Consider the following 22959-nt stretch of genomic DNA (forward strand, 5'->3'; position numbering starts at 1 on the left):
TTTATACAATTCTAAACCCGCAAGAATCTGACAGCGAGATGGTGATGTTTTGCCTCATTTTGAGATCCAAATAAGGTTGGAAACCCTGAGCCGACTCGGATTGTATTCCAAAGTTCGGGTGGGTTCAGTTCTCAGGGAAACAAACCCGCTCATCTCTACAATCTAACAGGGAGCTCAGCTGTAATTTATTCACAACACAGGATGGGATGATGGTATAGGCTTGGCTGCTGGTATAATTTGGGGTGATGGTATAGGCTGTGGTAATGATGTAAACTGCAGTTATAGGCTGGGGTGATGCCTAGGCATAAGACCAGAAAAGCCACATCTTGGGTGTGGAATTAACCCAAATCAGTTGTGAAGGCATCTAAACCATTTGAAAAGCCAAAATTAGTAGAGAATTGAGATAGGGACCTTAACCATGCAGTGCATCCATCAGATGTCATCATTGTCATCATCATCCCCATCAGTGTGTACATCCTCTTCACACTATATTATTTCATCCCTGCTGGAATCCACCATTACAGGCACCTCTGATTTTTTTTTTACTTAATTGCTGATAAAGGTCTTCCTCGTGGAATTTGTACTTCATTTTGATGAACATAATTTTTTCCACATTTGGGAAAGTAGCCTCATAGGCCGTTCACTGACCAGGTTCCCGGCTATGCTGAAAACTCTTTCTGGGTACACACTGGAGGGTGGGCAGCTCAAGTAAAGCAAAGGCAGTTTGTGCAAGGGCCTCCAAATTACCTTTTTTTCCTGACTGTAATCAAAAGGACTGTCTGACATGCTTATTTGGATGCTATCATTAAACATTTTTAAATAGTCCTCAACCATTATTTGAATGGTATCTGTATCAGATGCAGTTACGGTAGAGGTATCATTAATTGTAGGTAATTCTGTCCCGACCAGATGTCAAAACTTGGTTGTGTTGACTCATTTACATCACCAGTTGGTATTTTGAAAGTTTAGTTTTTTCTTAGCAGATACACTTGCTGGAGAAACTGAAGGAGAAGCCATCGCTGCATCACATGCCACTTGAGCTGACAATTTGCTTATCATCAGCTCTTTACATCTCTTCAGATGTGTATCCATTGGAAGAAAAAAGAATGTCTTCATCCTTTCTGGGAAGAAAATCCACTCCCAGCATCAGGCTCAGTGCTCAAGGATTATCAAGAAAGACACAACATAAGACTTATACCTTTCAATCTGAAGTCTTGCATTTGCTCTGTTCTGCTTGTCCACATATCTGTGCTGGTTAAGTGGACAGTGGGTACAACGGCAGTTTGGAGGCAACTAACTATGTTATTTTTATGCCCCTGTACAGGTTGGGAAAAATTTTCAAGTGGAATCTTTGCAAAGGATTATTTAACTGTCAATTGTTTTGGAAAACACTCTTCCTGGTCCCCTTCTGGGATGAAAATCCACTCCTAGCAGCAGAAGCAGGCGCAAGATTCTCAAGAAAGACTCAACGTAATAATTAAACCTTAATTATGTTATCTTGCATTTGATCTGTTCCACTTGTCCATTTGTGCTGGTTACGTGGACAGTGTGTACAATGGAAGTTTGAAGGCCACTAAAAACTATGTGTTTTAATATCCCTGTACAGGTTGGGATAAAATTTCAAGTGAAGTCTTTGAAAGGAATATTTAACAGTCAGTTGTTTTGGAAAGCACTACTAGTAGTCTCCCTGGTCCCCTTCTGGGATGAAATTCCACTCCCAGCAGCAGCATCAGGCATGGTGCTCAAGGATTCTTCTGGGGCAAGGATTGATGTGAATGAGTAAAACATTTTTGGCAGGATGGTGGTGGGCCCCTCAGGAAGCCCAGGCCCAGGTAAACAGTACCCGCTCCCCCCCTCTCGGCGCCCCTGATTACTAAACCTGCATGTATAATTATACCAGCTGTACCTTCATCAAATCTGAACTCACTTTGCAAGTTGGAAATCCCACCTTACTGCTGCAGTTGTTACTCTCATTTCATTTGTACACATCCTGCATATGCTTAGTGACTGAGTTATACACATAATTTCTCTACCTGCATGTATTCCTGAATCAGCTGCATCTTCATCAAGTCTGGACTACTTTACTAGTTCATTCTGGGAGTTCAACATACTTGCTCTTTTAAGCTTCATACTACAGGTACGCACACCTGTTCCGTGACTCTGTTTCATTCGGCTCACTTGCCGCGACTCGGCCCATGCCACATCAATTGACCCTCGAGGTCCTACGTCTTGACTGGCACAATCGCCACTTCATTCGGCTCACTAGCCACAACCTGGCCTATGCCACACCAATTGACCCTTAAGGTCCTACATCATCACTGACTCAATAGCCACTTTACTTTGGCTCAGTAGCCATGACTCGGCCCATACCGCATCTATTGACCCTGAAAGACCTACGCCTTCACTGGCACAATCACCACTTCATTCGGCTCCTTAGTCGCACCGTCGGCACCATAGCCACACCATCGGCTCCCTAGCCATACAGCATAGGCATTCAGCCGCACCTTTGTACTATGGACTATTATTTTATATGTATTTGTCTGTTTCTTCTGTGACAATAAAGTCATTTATTTAGAGTTCACCCTATGTATCCTGGTGTCTCACTCCTTTTAGGTATTCTGGTTGTCTGGAGCCCAAGATAACCATAACAGGTGACTGTCGCAGTCGCAGGCACTTGTACGCATCTGCAACATTTGATTACTGAAATTTTTATTTTTCTAACTGCTGTTGTGTACTGTACTCATTTTCTGTACTTACTGTGATTTCTATTTTGCAGTCATACGCATGTCAATAGTTCACTTGCAGAGCTATTTAAAATTAACATTTTAAAAATACTTTATACTTTATCTACAGTAAATACCCCTGTCCTCAACAGGAATGGACAACCAGGTTAAGACCATGCTAAGCATCCAATATACATCGTAGCCACAGAAGCCAATGATTCAGGTGCCGCACACATCCCTTTCTGATGGTCCTTATTAATCTCACTATTATTACATAGGGGCCTGTGTAGTATAAGAAGTTTGGGCATTAAATAAGGCCATTTTTTTGCAACATTATAGGAAGCAATAAGGTACCGTAATGTAAGCTGTTAGAGGATATGTCAGCCAGTCTCATCATGAGAACATTTTATTCTATTAAAGACGGCACTTCAGACATATTCACTGTCAAACTTGTGACTTTTCTGCCGGATAACCTCCCTGTGCGCTGCTGCTCCAGTGGTTTGCCGTACTTTACATCTGCACATTTACAGCGTCTTCTTCCAGGAGCAGCGGATGTGTTGACACCATACAGTATGGTAGGTGATTGGTCTGCCTGCCAGTGCTTTGTATTGCAGTGATATCTCAAAGAGACATATTCACTATCAAACTTGTGACTTTTCCACCAGATAACTTCAAAGAATCATTTGGTGGATGGAAACCAGTATTACACTTTTTGGCATCTCCATACACTGTGCTGCAACTGAGACCCTGATTCAGCATAAAATGCAGTTGCAAAGCTGTACACAGATGTCCTTGAAATAATGTAAATGCAGCAGGAGGTGTATGACAACCCCTTTATGACACCCCCTGTATGACACCCCCTGTATGACACCGCCTGCTGCATTTGCGATCCCAGCACTGTGACAGAGGTCGCAGGCTGGGATCACCATTGTGGCCATTGGTGGTCAATGGTCGTGATGGTGGACAGCACCAGGCCACAAGCCAGCTGAATAAGCCTGAGCATATTCAGGCTGGATGGCTTGTGAGCCCAGGACATGCCCTCATTTTCAGGAATGCTGACTGACCCCACTCCTACACCTACCCTTAAATGCCTCTGCCTGTCAATCAGATATAGAAGGGTCTGCGTGCAACTACGCAAGACCCATTTTGCACACTTGCATATGCAATGCGGAATCAGGCCCTGAATATGGTAAAATGCATTTTGATGTGTGTGTACGAGACATGACTAGCTAGTCTCATCATATAAATGCTAGTTGAGTGAGGACACATCTGTATATTGACACACTCACGCCCTCTCTCCAACCCCCGATTCATGACTATTTTAGAAATACCCATTCTCCCCCCTTTTTTCTTTATTTCGTTATCTCTATATTTTTGGTTGACCGCAACTGGAATTTCTGTTTAGCCTGAATATATGTTTTTGTATCACTATTACATATTGCAATATCCATAGTTCCGCTGTCTATTTTTACATGCTTATTCCTATATGTATGTTGCACTGATTTGGCTTTTGTATTTGTTTCGCTGATGTGAACATATTGTTTTTTTAAATAAATCTTCAGCATTCATGGACATCTCAAAAACATCAATTCAGACTGGAGAGTCCAGTTCACCTCCAAGTTTTGGAAGGCTCCCTAAAAATGTTTCAAGATTAAATTAAATGTCTTATCAGTATGTCATGTTCAGAGTAATGGACAAAAGGCACATGTACATCCATACCTGGAGAAATGTATCAGATTCTATGCCATGGGATGAATTTGCCCATAATAAATTCTTCCAGGAGGCTTCAGACTTTTTTCCCATCTAGAGTACTTGCCCTTCTAGAAACAGAATGCGTTCCATCCTCACTTGCCAGAATCACCCTCATGTCAGTTAGTTCCTCTTACAGCAGTTTGTGACACTGTTAAACACTTTCTTGAAATTTGGAGCAAAGTAAAGAAAAATCTACAGAAAGCCTCTTACAAATTCTTCACTGATAGAAAGAAGGATGGTTCATTTCTTGGGCAGAACTACCATAGATATAAGGGGTGCAACTCGGAGGTACTTATCACCTAAAAGTTACATATCCAAAATTTACCAAGAATCGGGATTACAAGCTTAGGTGAGATAGGAGCAAACTCTCTTGCAAAATCACTCTTCAATCTCTCAACCTCCTGAGCTGCGAGATTGGCAGAAATAAATCATTGTGATTTGTGTATTTGTCTTGCTAGAAAGAGTTAAAAAGGAGTTAATGTTAAAAAAAAATTGACATAGGGTCCCCCCCAAAAGACTAACCAGCCCTGGACTTCTCAGCCAGTCCTGGTACCTAAAATTATGGGGAACAAAATGAGTAGGGTTCCACCATAATTTAGGAACCAGCACCAGGCTGCATGGCCAGTCCTGGTTCTAAATATAGGGGGAAAAAATGCAATTAAAATTAAAACCAGCACTGGACCCAAAACAGCTGGGGTGTAATGCCAAAGCCAGGATACCCTATTACCAGGTCTCAGGGGCCAAAGTATTCTCGCCCCAAGCTGGTCAGGTGTAGCTGGAGGTCTCAGGGGAGGTGGGGACCCCCCAAGAATGGGTCCCCCTCTCCTGAGCACCCAAGGCTTGGTCTGAAGCCCGGGGCTCTTCCCTGCACTCCTGGGCTGTGGGTTTGGGTGTAATAAAGTGAAGAATAGAATAAAGTGAAAAATGTATTTTACCGTGGAACTACAGGTGCCAGCATGCCTGCTTTTTGGCACTTGTGGAACTACAAGTGACAGCAGGTGGCCGGCACCTGTACCCCCACTGTAAAATAAATACTTAAATAAACACAAAAAAAGCTGCCTGCAGATAGTTTTATTGTGTAGAATCTAGAGGGAGTGCAGCGCATAGCTCCTCCTTTCCCATGGGGCTTTGAGGGTGATGCACTGATTCACCGCCTTCCAATCTGTCCCAAAAACTGCAAGTGTGTGGGTGGAGCATACAGTATTTAATTAACTGATAGGCAGATGTGTTTATTTGTGTGTGTGAGTGTTTTTAAGTGAAGGGTGTCTCTGAGTGTCCCAGATAGGGGCTGGATAACTGTAGTGATGTGGAATCTTGTAAAAAAAAAGACGGAGAAGCATGAGGACAGGATATAAGGGGATATGAAAAACAGAAGAGCTATGAACTGCAGCTCCCTCTAGATTTAGTCAGCCTCTCAGTCACGGATATTAGGAGGCAGGTATCTGCAGGTGTGTTACTAGTACAGCTGCCTGAGATCCTCCATCTACCAAAAAAAGTCAGCTGCAGCAACAGATTGGGGGCACTGGGCTTTCTAGGTACTCAGAACTCTCCCCCATCACATGTGTGCATGAGCCAGCTGGACCCATACATAGAACTGCACTAATTACTCACAAACCTCTATATTTTTAAATTTATTTATACATAATCACTCTGTATGTCTAGACATAGAGATATATGTATGTATAATATATATATATATATATATATATATATCCTGACCCTGGACTCTTTATGCAAAACAGACATTTTATAGCTGGCCAAGAGATCGAATAAAAACTTTATTCAGACATCTAGTGACTTAAAAACTGCTGTACATGCAAGTTCTAACATTCTACCTCTCTGTCTTCTTCCTCGAGCTCTTCTCTTTTCAGTTTTCATTTACTCTTTCTTCTGCTCACTCTGGGATCTATTTATTAACATTATTTTTACTAAAATAAAGTGAAAGGTTGTTTTGTGTTTTCACACCCTTTTCACATGATTTTAGTATCACCTATAGTTATTGCAGGGCAATTGGAGTAGAATTCGTAAAATTCTACTCCAACCCCTAACTATCACTTACTTTTAGTAAGCTGATTGCATTTCCCATAATTGTAATGGAAAATGTGATCTGACCAAAGTTACTAAAAATAAATTGTAAAAAAATATTGGGGAAAGCCCTGTGATAATAACGCCACCTAGAGGTGGCATTATCCAGGGTCTCCCCCGGTTACCGGCCTCCTACTCTGCTCTAATGGGGTGAGCAGAGCCCGGAGCTGGCCCCAGTGATCAGCTGTTTGGTCTAAACAGATAGCAAGCTGATTACTGTAAAAAAAAAAAAAGGAAAAAAAAATGTCAACATTTTTTTTTACTTACCTGACTCCAGGGACCGGTGATCGGGCCTCCTGTGATGTGTCCCCTCCGGTCAGCTGGTCTCCCATAGTGCACTGCGGCCCGGTCATCAGTTGATCGGGTTCCAGAGCAGTATGGGAAATCACCTGATCGAAGGCATGGAGAACATCACCGGAGGCCCGGAGCATGCAAGTAAGTGTAATTAAGGGAGAGGGGGAGTCGCAGGGGGGAAGGGGGGTCACGGAAGGTCCGTTATCATGGGGGGAGGGGCTTACTGCCAGGGGGCAGAGCTTAGTGCCGGGGGGTAGCAGCGACGGTCGGTCGGCAAATGCGTGGACACTTTGTCACGGTATTTTTTGCGAAAATACCGTGACTAGTGTGCGGATGGGATTCGCAGGGACAGAGCTTCAAGGGATTTGTAGTAAATCCCTGTTATATTTCCTGAATTTGCAAAGCAAATTCAGTCGATAATATCACACTACAATCTGCATTCAATATGTGGATTGTAGTAAATAGAGCCCTCTGTGCTCAATGAAGCTGTGGTGCACAGGCTGACTGGTAGATCTGACATTTAGACACGACAACACTTGACACTAATGTTCTAGCCTCCGACTCACTCAGCAATACAGCAAGCAGAGTGAGAGGAAGCTGAGGGTCATAGTCTCTCCATCTTCCATGTGTAGCTTCTGTCAGAGTGACCTGATGCTGTAGGGGGGAGAAGGATTAAGAACCTGAGCTCCATGAATCGTGGAACGGATCCATTGCTGCTGCCTGTACTAGATAAATGTATGTCCTTGCGAAATTGATAATTAGATAATTATATCCAGCCTCAGTGGTGCCCCCCTTCTCAGATGTCACTCTAGGCTTATTCTGCCTGTTCCTAGGGCCGGCTCTATGTTGGTGCATATACTGTATTACAATCCCTCCCAATATAAGTACGTCTCTGGGAAATATTCAGGATCAGAATATTAGTCTCATTTTCTGATTTCCAGCATCTATTCTGCTTGAACTTCCTGCATACTTATATGTGTATTGATCTGGTCCATGAAATGATTCTCATCATATGATCCCTTGGTACTGCTCACATCCCTTTGCAGGAGTCCATTGTGAAAATCACTAATACATCAGACTCCATCCACTTCTCTGCTATGGGTGTGCACCAAGCCTATAAGTATGGCCAACATTCATATTATCCCAGCAAGACTTGTGATGGGGCCCTTAAGACTTCAGCCAAATAATGAACCTAATGCTATAAAATAACAGTACTCTCTGATTTATTCTTCCTCAGCTCCATCCAAATTCACACCGAGGGATTCTCAAAGAAAATGAGGTACTTATTGTGGTTTGGTTAAACACTTCAGCCAAACAGAGCTCACATGGTCTTTTCTAAGGATGGATGGGTTATGGTCCCACACACCCAAATCTATGCTGGCTGCTGATTTATCATTTTGGTATCTCAAACCTTTAGGGGGATACTGGGTTTAGTCTTTCAGACTGCACCATGCTTACTACCTCTTAGGCTGTGAACCGAAATATTGAAAAGTGTGAACATGAAATGGTTACAATCTTTATCCTATGCAAAAACCAGGACCCAAATACTCTAATTTATAGGAAAACCAATTATGTTTAATATTTACTGTGTGCAGATACTATGGGGACACTGCAGAATACACAATAAGAGCAGCCAGGAATAATTACTCCTATTATGGGAATCGCTTTCTCTTTTTAACATTTTCCACTTATCAATCATTACATTTACTTTTGCATTGAATACACAAATTAAATATATTTACAGTATTTTCCAGTATATTCTGTTCCCACAGATCAATTATGGAACCAGTGACCCTGTCCTAAGTGACAGACAATTATATCCAACCTTTTACCGGATTGTCCCCGATGCTCGGAGCCGTTATGCAGCGATTGTGAAGTGTCTGCAACATTTTGGATGGAACTGGGTTGGAATCATTACACCAAGTGATGGTAGTGGGGACATGGAATTACGAGAACTGAGTACAATGATGACCCAGCATGGGATCTGCATTGAGTTGATCATTAAATTTACTCATGATGACAACATTAACATAAGGAAAATGACTGAGATTGATAAGTTAACTTCTACAGTTATAGTATTATGTGGTCTATTCTCTATAAATTTTATACCATTTTTAAATAAATCAAAAAATTTCAATAAAAATATTACACTAATTCTGCATGAATCAGGGTCTGATATTAAGTACATGCAAGATTCTATCTTTCTACCAGTAAATTGTAGTTTAATTTTCATACTGTCTCCTAAAAAGATGCCCAACATTAATAATTTTATCCTCAACATAAATCCGTCTAATCGCCCAAATGATCCAGTATTGGAAGATATTTGGCTATGGTATTTCAGGTGTCTTTCCTCAGACAAAATTAAAAATATGTTTTATCAAGATCTATATAAGTTTTCTGGAGTGAACTGTACTGGTAAAAAGTATATTTTACCTGCATATCATGGTAAGAATGATTCAAAGCCGTACTACTCGTACATGGGCGTGTATGCGCTGGCTCACGCTTTGCAGAACATGAACCAATATAAGAGAAGGACCGAGACTTCTGGATTACGACAAATAGTAAGTTGTATGTACAGTAAATGCATGAAGATGTCATTTGTGGTAGTGACTGTTGTTGTTTCATCTATTTGCTATGGCATTTAGTTTGTGGAAAGACGACAAATGTCCGACTATCCAGTTTTTTCCATCTTTATGGCCAAAATCATAAAAAAGGCAGCAAATAAATAAAATTTGGTGGCAAAGCAAGAAATCCTGAATAGCTGTACATTAATGAGAAAAAGAAAAGGGAATCAATTAAATTAAGGGTGCACTCAAAACCCCTTTTTTAAACACATAAAATATATAAATTTTATTAGGTATACTTTAAAAAACATTTATTATTTTTTTGCTCTGGCTGATAAATATACAAGGAAAGAGAGCCCTCCGTTTGTGAAACCACCCCCCCGCCACGCCTATAAAACGTCTCGAACTGTCGATCAACATCGACAGCCGCCCCTTTTATAGTGAGCTCTGGAGCGAGAGAATCTCTCTCTCGCTCCGGGGCTTGCGCACATGCAGTGTGGCTGCTGTGTGTGCGCAGACCTTAACATCGACCCGCTTGCAAGTGCTCAGCGCTTGAAAACGGGTTTGAATGAGGTCCTATAGCCTTCCTGTAAGGTTGTACAATGAATTTTTATTAAATTTATATTTTTTTTATTACATCTGCCTAATGATAGATCTTGAAGTGTAATTACACACACACTGTCCTTCCATCTCTTCCATAGAATCTACACATTTGCACCTATCACTATCATTTTCTTTACATCTTTGCAAAGTGACCATTGTGTTTTTGATAGCAGCAGCTATATCCAATATATTAAAATTGAATAAGTTATTTCTGTCTACTATACTATTTTAGGTGACCAACCAGCACGATCACTTGTCACATTTTAATCATCTATGATATAAGCAGGTGTATATGTGGTAATCTGTAACAATTTAAATGTTATTATTTTATCATTCTCTTTTTTATTTCCCTATGTAAGTGGCGCTATATGAAAAACCTTCATTACACAGATCCCACTGGAGAAGAGATGATCTTTAATGAGAGAGGAGATCTGCCCTCTACATGGTCTCTAGCAAACTGGGTCATTTATAGATTTGGTCCTAGAATTGAGTTTGATATAAAACACTTGACCACTTTTGGAAAATCGCTAGAAGATGACCAGGATTATCATATCGAACCAGGAGATATCACATGGAAAAAAGGCTCGGTGAGAGAACATCACACGATGTTTGATATGATGCATCTGTATAATTGATTGAGTGAATGAATAAATAAGCTGATTGGTATGTGGTCAGGAGGATGGCAAAGATGATTTCACCAGTCACTATGTCCTCCTCACTATGCCGGTGCCAGGATCCCTTAATGGCTGACATCCTTCTTACAGTATTTCACCCGTGCAGTTGTTAGAACTTTAAACATTTAACCAGGAAGCTGCTTGTTTAAAATTATAACACCCAAACAGGTGAAATGCACTAATGCAAATTTCATGCATGTCAGGATGTGAGGTCATCAGATTGACTGGTGACATCATCACTGTCAACCTCCTGTACTCATCCCAAACTGATTAACATATTTCACAACATGGTGCTGCATCATTGTCCTTCATCATGGTGAGTAACTCTGCCCCATAGCCCTGTCACTTCACTCCTGAGGGTCATGGGTGCAGCCATGTTTGCTCTGATCAGGTGAACACCAGTATCCAGTCTTTACCTGTCACCTGCACTCACATGACCACCTCAGCCTATCCCTGACAATAGCGCCCAATTTATCCTGCACCTGACAATAGCACATTGTTGGAACATTCTGGTTATTTTCCTCCCAGAGATATCAATGCCTAATTCAGCAAGGATCGCAATTGCAAAGCTCCACGCAGCTAATATGCAAATGCAGCAGGTTGTGTATGACCCCCTGATGCATTTGTGATCCCAGCAGTGTGATGGGATCACCATCGCGACCATCGTGACCATGGTGGATGGCGCCGGGCAGCCGGCCAGCTAAGTAAGCCTCAGCTTACTCAGGCTGGCTGACTTGCAAGCTCAGCAGACTGCATACGTCTACGCAGTCCCTGGGTGGGCCACTCCTGAAAAACAGGGTGGAAACACCCCATTTCCGGGAACGCCAGCCACCCCTGCACTGCCACTTAAATACCTCTGCCTGTCAATCTGTCGGAGGCATTCAAGGTATAGCATGCGATTAAGTAGGACCCATTCTGCACACATGCAGAGTGGGTCCTGTGCATGTGCTGATTGCCAATAATTGTGAATCTGTGTGTACTGCTGAATCTTGCTCTCAGTCACTATTGAGTAAGTGCTACCTGTGATCCATTGCCTATAGCTGCACTGCTAGACTTCTTCAAGCTGCTGCCTCTGTGTTACTACATTAACTCTCCAGTCCTGAGCTATATGCTGATTCCTAACCTATACCTACCAGCCTGTGTTTATGCACCAGTTCCATTCTGGCTCTACTACTGACACTCTCACTGGTCTCACTTTGGTCCAAGCCTGTGGTCCCACTCTAGCTGGCTGATGCTATCTCCGGTCCCACTCTGGTTCATGTCTGTGGTTCTACTCTGTCTAGCTGCTGCTCTCTCTGATCCCACCCTGGTGTAAGCCTGTGGTTCCACCCTGGCTGACTGTTGCTGTATCTCTCTGACTACACTTCAGTTACTCTGCTGTTCTACTTTCTGGATCAAGACTTTGGGTTCACTCTGGTTACTCTGTAGCTCTTCCTTTAGTCCCAGTCCAGTTCAAGAACTCTGGTCCCAGTCTGGTTCAAACCTTCAGTTCCACTGTGGCTGCTCTGCAATTACCTCCAGTTATAGTCTGGTTCAAGCCTACTGTTCCATTTTGGTTCCATGTCTGTAACTGCTGGTTCCTATCCAGTTTAACTATTGTCCAGGTCTGTAAGTTATTCTGTAGTTTCAGTTTGTTGTATTCTGAAGTCTCCTGGGTATCTAAAAGACTCCTAGATCTTCCAGTGCCACATCTTCTGCCACAGTGACCTCATCCACTAGCAAGTCCCTGAGTACAGTACATCTCTCCTGCTTATTGCAGGTTCAAATGGACTTTAACCTCACTGTGTTTCAGTTTACTCCTCTCCAGCATAATATTGAGTTTGCTTTTGAACTCACTAATTACTATACATTCGGTACTTCTATTGATGGTGATTGTTGCCCTATGAGTCCTCTCTTAGAGTGTTGGTTATTGTGCTAAGTTTCTGCTATAGTGTTTATTCTGGTTGTTGGCAACTGAGTGCTGGTCTAGGCTCCTCTTTGAGGATTTAGGCACCAGTGACCCAGCTTTGATAATCAATCTGCAGCATCTGTAAGCAGATTCTAGAAGGGCTACTGATTATTTGACTTACTCGCTGTGCTGTCCTTTGAGCTTTCCTCAGTTCCAGTTGATATTCATACATCCATGTAAGGAGTTGAGTCTACTCAAATGGTTCCAGGGGCATACTGGGAGCTTCGTAGGTGTCAATGTCCATTCTAGTCCCCAGGCATTACCACAAGGGTCTCACCCATGAGTAGACTTCTGATTATACCACCACTATTCTGCTTCAGCCCATCAGCCCAGTCCACAAATCCTGACTCAGCTCTAAAAAACATACTACTAATGTTACAGCCCTAATTTAGTAAAGTTGTTTGTGTCAAGTCATTTCCAATCTACCAAGAAGTGGAGCACACCTTTGAATGTCTTGTACTCTATGAATTCTTCAACTTTTTTCTTAATTTTTTTCCCCCAGAGGAGTATCATGGGAAGACAAGAGGAACAAAAACACAAAATGGAAATAATTGAAGTGCATAGTGAGGGTGGCAACTAGAATCTGATCAAAACAGGATTAATTCCCTTGGTGATCCTAAATAGACCAAAACAGTGTGGAGCAAATTGTTAGCTACTGTAGGTATCTAAAGTCTAAGACATTGCATGGACAACCAGACTTTATCCCCAGGGAATAAGTTTGATTTTGAACTGAGGGCCTGATCCAAGGATGTACGCTAATCCAATACTTAGCACATATCTATGATTGCTAGAGGACTGCATATGCACAGGATATGTACTGCGCATGTGTATCTGCCCATCTTCAAGTCCACTTACAGTGAATGATTGACAGGCTCCTGCATTTGGGATGCAAAGCAGGGGAGTTCCTGGGCAGTGTTCCCAGAAGTGGGGTTTGTTGCCCCCATCTTCTGGGAGAGACAAAACAAAGGTCTGTTTCAGTGGATGTAGATTTCCTGGCCTTGCAAGCTGACAGGACCTGCGGTAAGCTTCAGCTACTGCAGCGGAGTCTATCTAAAGTGCCCATCACCACTCCTTACGGCTTCCCGGAGACCCCAGACCGACCCAACCCATATTTAACAGGCAGCCCACGGCAGTGAGCAAGTTCTGCAAAGTCGGAGGACGCTCCTGTGACCTTGCAGGTTGCAGCCAGCTCACCTGACTGGAGCCTGGGGACTAGAGTCTCAACTGGAGCCAACACTTCCTACCGCAGTAGTGAGTGACCTGAAGCAGACCAGCCCCCAGTCTCTGCTCCCACCATGACTCTGTTGTTTCTGGCTGTGGGGGGAGAATCTACCACCGGTATCCCATGCTGGATCTCCTCCACTGTTCTAGCCAGCGTGTGGAGTGGAAGGGACATCCTTCAGAGTTAGGCAGATGCCATATTCCCTATTTCTTTCAGCAGCACATACTCCAAGCAGTTTTGAGCCTGCTTGAATATGCTGGGTACTGGCAGGACCGTACCCAGCATACTATGGTTGAGCACCCATTGTACCTGATATACTTTGGTAGTGGTGAGTTTTTGTTCATTATTACAGCACTCATTGTCTCTCTCAGTATTGGCCCCTATATAGTGGAAATTATCAGTTAATATTATGTACCAATTTATGGTATAGGAAATCAGCTTCCATTCCTGATATTTTGACTCCCTTATGTGGTGGTCTGCTGCGATCGAATTACTTTCTTTATTTTTTATCATTATTTTTTATTATAAGCAAGCCAGTACCCTTAGAATTTAAAAGAATCTTCTATTCTATGCTAGCCAGTTCCACTTTTTTTATAATATCCCTGCAACTGTTGAAATGATGGTTTGAGGGTGTGCTCCAGACTCCTCACTACTTATTGATGCTCTAATGTATATTTATTCAAGTCGCTCTAATATCACCTTAAATTTCTTATGAAGCCTTTTACTCCTGTTCCTTAATTTCAAATGGCTCACAAGCAACATAAAGACTCCACAAAGGTACCCACTGTGAGTATTTTTAAGCATGCATCTCCAGTGCAAGGAGCTAAAGGATCTATGTCGAGTGAAAAGGGAACTAAACCACCTACTAATCTTGACATGGTGTCTAAACCTGCATAATTAAACTCCACACCACAGGACCCTCTAGGGGATGATCAGCCCCTAAATGTGGACTCCATGAAACAATGTCTTACATCATTCAAATCAGACATTACCACCAAATTCAAAGCTGTGATCCTGTCCTGTCATTAATCTGTGGAAACCCTAAGAGATCTTACAGGCCACCTAGAGAATAAGTTGGAAGATGTTGGTAAGTCACACAATTATCTAATACTGCTACATGAGCAACTTTAGACCGATGTCGCCACCCTGAGAGATAAAGTTGGTGATCTGACAGATAGGTCTTGATGCAACAACATTAAAATATGTGGCATTCCTCCGTCCATTACGCATGCCGAACTTATGGAATTTGTCATATATTTCTTCAGAAAACTACTTCCTACGGTTCCCATTACAGACTTCCTCTCGGACCACATCCATCGCCTACCTAAAGCAAAAAATGCTCCAGCAGGGTCCCCCAGAGACACTCTTTTGCAAATGCATTATTTCCACATTAAGGATGCTATTCTTCATGCAACTAGACTCCTCTATGCCAATCCTGATGGACCCTCAAGTGTTTGATGATTTATCTGCAACTACCTTGGCCACACACAGATACTTTTACCCAGTCACAAGAGCTCTAAGAAAGGCTGATATTCCCTATCGATGGGGTTTTCCCACCAAGTTACTGATCACACGGAATGGATCAACTTCAGCTGTTTCAACCCCAGCAGATGATATCCAACTTTTTGTCTCAAGGAACCTGGAGGACATTTCCTTAAAAGTTTACAACAGTCCACGTGTTGAATGAGAATGGTCTTGAACAAGTACATTATGCTTGCCATACAGTATCCTTGTTTATTTGCCTTTTCTTAAAAAAATGTTGCTGGTATCTTTTAAAGTATGCTTAAGGTCACAATGGTACCTGTATCATAGGTATCTTACTCCACAACTGGCTAAGTTTTTTTACATTTCTTTGCTTAAATATTTTTTTGGTTAGCTAGTATTTTCTCTTTAATGATAGATATACATTAGTTAGTTATTACAATGTTTAATAGTTGTGCTGTATGGAGAGGTGTGGGGAGGCCGCTACCCCCACTTCCTCTCTATGTGCCACCTCTGGGAGTGGTCAACTCTAGCCCCTTTTGGGTACTATTTAGTTTTTTCTTTTTCTTTTTACACCTTTTTATTGTTTATATTTTGTTTTATATAGTTGTGTTTGGGTGTCCCCCTATTTTTTGTTCCTTTTTGGGGGAGTTTCTAGATTGGGTACACAGTATAGCTTTGCTTTAATAAGGCGCACACAGTTGCGGTTCAGGAAACACATTTTATTAATTCTTCCCCTCTTAGATTTTTTTGATTCTCATTATCCTCACTGTTATATGTCTAATGGCCCTCAGAAAAAGGCTTTTATTTTCAGATACTTGTAATTTTGTGCTGGATAAACAAATTTCTCATACTAATTGGAAAAATGGAGATTCAGGCCATTACGATTGCTACTATTTATGCCCCAAATACTAAGCAAGTTTTATTCTGTAGGAAATGTTGTACTACACTCCAAAATATTTTAAATAATCAGTTATTCTCTTAGGGATTTTAATATCGTCCTAGATCCGGCTATGGACAAAACTATCCCTACATGTAAATGATGACCTCAAGCTGTCAGAGATCATTCTCATATGTTTAGCAAAATTTTACAAATTTTACAATTTGTAAAATCCCTCATCCAGAGACTATACATTGTACTGACATGTACATTGCTCCTATTCCCGTATCCATTTAGGTCTTTCTGACAAATGGACATTGCAGCAGATAAAAAAAGCTTCTATCCTGCCTATAACATGGTCTGATCATTCAGCTCTTGTTTTGCTTTGGGATGTACTGTAGGTTTGATTAACACTCCTCCCAGACCCTGGAGTCTTGGGGACCACATATTAAATGATTTAGAATCTAAAGAAAATGTCTTTCATACACTTACAATGTATTTAAAAGACCAATAAACTAGAGGACACATTGTTATTTACATTTGGTGCTCTTTAAAAGCAGTTGTGCAAGGTTCCGTGATCCAATTTGTGGCATGACTTAAGAAAGCCGCTATTAAACATCAAATAGACTTGGAACTTAAGTTAGCAGATTTGGAATCTAGACATAAAAACTCTCCCTTGAATGGTAATTTATATTGTGAACTTCTTAAGGCCCGGGAAGAATGGAATGTGTTAGCTCTAAAGCAGGTTCATAAAGTTATCTATTTTTTAATTGAAACAGAAATTTTATGTCTATGGTGACAGGACCAGGAGATTATTAGCGCGGAAGTTGCGGGGGAAACTGGCAATGCAGAGGCTTCGGGCTGTCTTTAATACTGTAACGACTAAAGTAACTGATCCTCTGGAAATAGCAAATGCCTTCGCAGTACACTATTCCAAACTTTAGAATTTGGCGGAGGATCCCTAAGTCCCACAATTCATTTTGCTGGGTATTGCTAAATTTCTAAACACTATACAGCTACCATTGCTGGATGAAACAACTGCTCAGTCTTTAGATGAACCATGGCCAGTAGTAGAATTGAGAATGGATATCAACTCTCAACCATTAGATAAGGCCCCTGGTCCTGATGGATATAATAACAAATTTTATAAGGAGTTTAAGGATATGCTAACCCATATTTTGGTTTGACTTTTTAACGAAGACTCTGAGAGGGTTTTTTTCCCCAAAGAGGTGTTGGAAGCAAGGATAGTAGCACTCCCTAAACCAGGGAAGAACCCTACTCTGTTCTCTAATTATCGCCCAATAGCGTTATTAATTTCTGATGTTAAACTCTATGCCAAACCTATAGCTAATAGATTGAGCCCACTGCTTCCTTCTCTAATTCATCACGACTAGGTTGGTTTTATTCTTGGCCGGGAATCCCCAGACAATACTTGGCGTGTTATAGACCTGGTGGAGGCCTTCTCAACTACAGGTGAACCCCTATTGTTGTTTTCTCTAGATGAAGAGAAAGCTTTCTATAGGCTTCATTAAGGATATTGATGGCAGTTTAAAAGCGTATAGGAATATGTAATAGAGCCTTAACTTCTATACTGGCCTTTTATTCTAATCCAACAGCTATTTTATTTGTCAATGGTGTACACTGTTCCAGGTTCTTTATATCTAATGTCACCTGTCAAGGTTGCCCATTATCTCCTTTAATTTTAGTGCTTGCTGTAAAACCTCTTGCTGAGACTATCAGATCCAACGCAGCTATTCAGGGCCCAGTGTACTCCGATATACCGTAAGTCAAAAAAATTGTTGATTTGCAGACAATGTACTTCTATCTCTCACTAACCTCACATCTAGTTTGTCGCATTTGCATGCAGTATTAAAGGAATACTCTCTATTATCTTACTGTAAATGAAATACCTCTAAAACAGAGGCCCTTCAGACCAATTTTCCCCCTTAGTCTATTGACCATGCTCAGAGCTACAATTTCATATGTCTGGCAGGATAAAAGTCTTAAATATCTGGGGATTAAGATCACACCATGAATTGCCGATCTAGTTTCCTGCAATTATCTTACCCTATTGTGTTCAATTTCCTTGCTATTAAAGGACTGGATGATGCAAGAGGTCTCATGGATGGGGCATTAAAATTGGTCCTTCTCCTTAAGTTGCTTTATTTATTAGGACAATTCCTGTTCTGGTTCCAAAATATTTAAAAAATAAATCTAATGCAATATTAATAAATATGTTTGGAAAACTTAGAAATCTAGACTGGGTAGAAGAATATTGTTGCGTCCTACATTGGAAGGTGGGTTAGCTTTCCCAGATTTACAGTCTTACCAGCTAACATGTTTACTGAGTCAGGTAGGAGATTGGTTTGTTCAGGAAAACCCTAAAATGTGGGTCTACTTGGAAAAAAAAAGGTTTCCCCATTCCCCTTAACAGATCTATTATGGTTGCCCAGTCTATCAAGCAGCAACAGTCTTCCAGGTCGGTAGCTGTTTCCTCCACCCATAAAGTGGTGCACAATGGAGGATGTTACTTTACCCGATATTAATCTTTCCTTAGGAGTGACATCCCTCATTTCTAATTTATGATTTGATAAGTGGAAAACCCAGGGAGTGTTCTCCCTAAATGATGTAACAGTAGGTGGAACTCTGCCTTCCTTTACTCAGCTCCAGTAGATGCTTCCAATATCATCCAAAGATTTTTATAAATATCTCCAATTGTGTCACTGTCTATTTAATTCTACACATGCTCCCCACGCTGTGTTTACTGTCCCTAGATACTTATATGATAGAGATGTTAAAGTTTTATATAAAGGGAGTATACCTTGGTGGTATGCTCTTATTGTTTGTATGCAGAAACCTTCAAAATTCCCCTCTTTAGTGAAATGGGAGACAGATTTGTCTTGTTCACTTACTGAGGATGATTGGAATTCAGTTATCTAAATGTTTTTCCCATGTTGAACAATTTTATAAACTTCTTCATAGATTGTATTTAACTCCAGAGAAACTGCATGTGATGTGGCCATCGGTTATAAATCAATGTTGGCATCACTTTGGCCACATAGATACCTTATTACATACTGTATGTTCTGGTCTTGTCCTGCCTTACCTCTACTATGAAAATTGGTATTAGATCCAATTTCTAAGGTTTTAAATGTTTCTACATCCCCAAATCTTTTACTAGCTATTTTTCATTTATACTATGGGGATCTTACTAATAATGACCACTATATAGTGTGTCATACACTTATAATGACCAAGTTGCTTATTGGCTGTTATTCCAAATATAAATATTAATTATTGAAACCAGGATAAAAGCCTGTTACGAATTTCAGACAGCAGGTTGCCGATATTCATCTTCATTGCAGCTGGAGTGAATATTGGGCTCATATTTGGCTGCTGGACAAAGTAGTAATTATTCCCCACCTCAGTAACTTGGTAATATAAGTGATTTTTTTATTTGTTTTTTTTCTGGGTTTTTTTTGTTAACCACAGAACCATAGTTTTCACTGTAACATCTTATTCTAATATTTGTAATCATTTCTATTATATTTTATTTTGTGTAATTCAATAAAAATGTAATATTAAAAAAAAGAATGAACCACACCCTCCAGATTGATGAAGATTTAGAAGTTTTTCAGCTAAGCTTCTGGACCCCAACAATCAGCATACAGCAAAGCAACCTGGGACTATGTCCCAGCTCCAGTGGCTCTTCATTTACACTCCCCTGGTTCATACCACCGCAGCTGCTGGACTTGGGCTGGGCTGCTGTGTACCTAGTCCCTGCACCACTACTCAGTGCACCAGGACCTACTTGCCCTCCTGGCTTAGATCTACACCTACTGTACAGTGCTTGGTGCTGCAGTACATACAGTATGTACTGTAAAACAATTTGAAACCTTTTTAAACACATGGTGTCTGGTGCCTGTAGTCAATTTGAAAATGTGCAGCACCGATTGGTCTAACTAAAAATGGCATAAGGCTTTACCCCTTCAGTGCTGAGTCTGCCATCTTAGTATTGTGGGCTGGTTCTCCTGCCACAACAACTAGAAGTTCCCAAAAACATAGAAAAAAGTCTGAAGTCTGCGCGCAGGTCAAGTGTGATTTGTGATTTAGGGTTTATGAGAAAAAAGGTATCTTACCAATCACACATGACAAAACAGTCATGGTTACACTCATATTATAGCTTAAACAATGGAGATTAATGTAAACGTACCGTATTTCCAGATAGCTTTAATACAGGTATTTATACTTAAGTTAAAAGTTATGTGGGCAGTTCTGTTATGAACCCTATATAAATTAACAAGCCACCCAATCATCAGATACATGGTAATGACATCATCTATGAGTGGCGGGTGACCTGATAAAGGTAAGGGAATTTTTTATTCTTTCAGACTTTGGGGATAAATCTAATTGAATGAATGCACCATCATCTTCTGGCTGTGCCCCCAGCAAATAATAGGCTGCGTGCCTTTCTGTAAGTTTCTTCGTTATTTATTTTAAATTGCAAAGTTTATCTAAGTAAATTGTAGCCTATTTTCTTTATAACATTTCAGTAGCTAAGATTTGTGCTTCTTATGTAAGTAAAATGGTTTTAATTAGTCTATTTCATATACACCAGAATGCAGTCCTTGAGGAGGGAATTGATCAGTTAGGTTATATTCTATTTATTATTTCTTGTTAGAAGCAGGAGGACCGCAGACAACTATGTGGTAGTTTGTGTGGAAGAGCTTGTCCAATTGTGATAGATTAGACACTTTATCACAATTCGCTGAACATGCTCCAATGTGATTGAATGTTAGGGCTACTGTGGCTCTGGTGATAACCAAGGGTGATGGTAGTTATAAAGATAAGTGTATGGTACAACAGGCAGAGATAAAGAATATTCAGTGTAGGTATTACAGTATATTGTATTCGGTACTGCACCCACTGAATCAGGGGATGTGCGTGAACACAGTCATGATGCTAGTGTGATAAAATCAAGATAAATAAAAGTATTTGAACTTTCTAAAGACAGTGCAAACTGAAGGATACCTATTGGGGTCCCTGACATCATTGATGGAAGCTGTGGGTAATCATAGACAAATATGAGACATATCATACTGTAAGACTAGTGGTAAATATAACATTTAGGGGCCTATTCATCAACACTCAAATAACGTTTTTAAGACATTTTCCTTAAATAACGTTATTTTAGTATTCATGAAGTATCTTAATGCAGGATATATCACTGATATCTCCTGGTTAAATCAACCTACATTAATTTCCACACTCCCCATACATTAGTACATTAATATGGGGATATGGAAATGAAGTTACTTATCAAATTCCAAAAATTATGTATTTTTGGAATTTGATGGTGTTACTATTCGCCACTGTGAGGTGGGGTATAGTAGGTTACACTTACCTGCTTCCAGCTGGGCAGGTCCCCCAGTGTCTCCCTCCATCGCTCTGTTCCCTCCTCTGACTCCTGTGGCTGCTCTGACACTGTGTTGTCCCAACAGAACACAATAAAGTTTAGAAAACTGTACTGTGTGCTGCTGGGAGAACACGTGTCAGCATAGCAGATGGAGCCAGAGGCTGTTGCGCAGGCAGGTAAGTTGGGGATGGGGGGGAGGTGAGCAGGGGAGGGGGGAGGAGGGGCACATAAAATTACCACAGCTATAGGCAGTGCTGCACATATGCTGGTTTTACAGATGCGGTGAGTTAGTGTAGAGAGGGATAACCATATATTTCCTGAAAAGCTGTCATCGCAAAAATGACAGCTTTTTGGAATAGATAGTTATAGGGAGGAGGAATGATGAATCCTCCGGTAATTAGGTAAAACTCCATGCGAGCACTAAACCTAATTACCTCCAGAGAAAGTTTAGGTATGATGAATAGGCCCCTTAGTGTTTAATTTTCAACACTGTGTGTTAATACTAATTAATTATTATTTTGATAATTATAGTAGATGTCAAGTTGTGAAAGATATTCTACCTGTGTGAGATTGCTGTCAGCCCCATAAAATATTCAAAAATGTCCTATGAACTTTCAAATGGGTAATGAGCTTACTGCTTATGTGAAATATAACATGCCTAATTCAGTGCCAAAATGGTTAAACACTGCTCCTGGCTAGAAACATTTTCTTACAGTAAAGGTGAATACACAGTCAGATAAAACTGGTCGATTTGTACAATAACGATATTGATCATATCATTATCATTCAAATCATCCAGTTTTTGGCCCCTTCAAATGACCAAACGATGGTCGATGCAAGGGCATGGATGGCCGATATCAATATCAACCATTGCCCGTGCATGCATGCCAACCAGATTGATATCGACCAGGTTGTTATAATCATTGGGGGGTTGCTGCATGTGCTGGATGTTTGATATCAAACATCCAACACATGCAGGATGATCAGACAATTATCATCTGATCGTTGTCTGATCGGAGGCATCGCTCCGTGTGTATGGAGCTTAAGCACATAGGTACCCTGCACACACCCCTGAGTAGTCCGTGTAAGAAGCTGCTTGCAGTGTAGTGCAGAGCATGGTGAGAGACTTGGATCTGTATGCTTGGGTGTTCTGCTGTGCACAGTAATAAGGTTCTTGGTGGTTAAGACACTCGTTTCACCTGTGGAGCTTTCTCACAAGGAAGCACCTCACACTCGACCAGGTTCTCCCAGTTTGAGAGAGAGTGCTGGACCAAGAATCTGGTCTCTGTTTTATATTTACAAACATGGTCTACATG

General features: G+C 41.0%; 1 protein-coding gene across 1 annotated transcript in view; it reads left to right on the top strand.

The window, feature by feature from the left end:
- LOC148474003 (extracellular calcium-sensing receptor-like) overlaps positions 1-15552 on the top strand; it is a 39440-nt gene extending 23888 nt beyond the window's left edge. The window contains exons 3-6 of the mRNA XM_088459217.1: positions 8627-9415; positions 10381-10608; positions 13146-13206; positions 15131-15552. Of these exons, the coding sequence (XP_088315343.1) occupies positions 8627-9415; positions 10381-10608; positions 13146-13206; positions 15131-15552 (1500 nt within the window). The remainder of the gene's footprint in view (positions 1-8626; positions 9416-10380; positions 10609-13145; positions 13207-15130) is intronic.
- Positions 15553-22959: the final 7407 nt, after the last annotated feature.

The sequence above is a fragment of the Taudactylus pleione genome, unplaced genomic scaffold, assembly GCF_031769625.1.
Source record: "Taudactylus pleione unplaced genomic scaffold, aTauple2 ptg000902l, whole genome shotgun sequence".
In the NCBI taxonomy this organism is placed as follows: domain Eukaryota; kingdom Metazoa; phylum Chordata; class Amphibia; order Anura; family Myobatrachidae; genus Taudactylus; species Taudactylus pleione.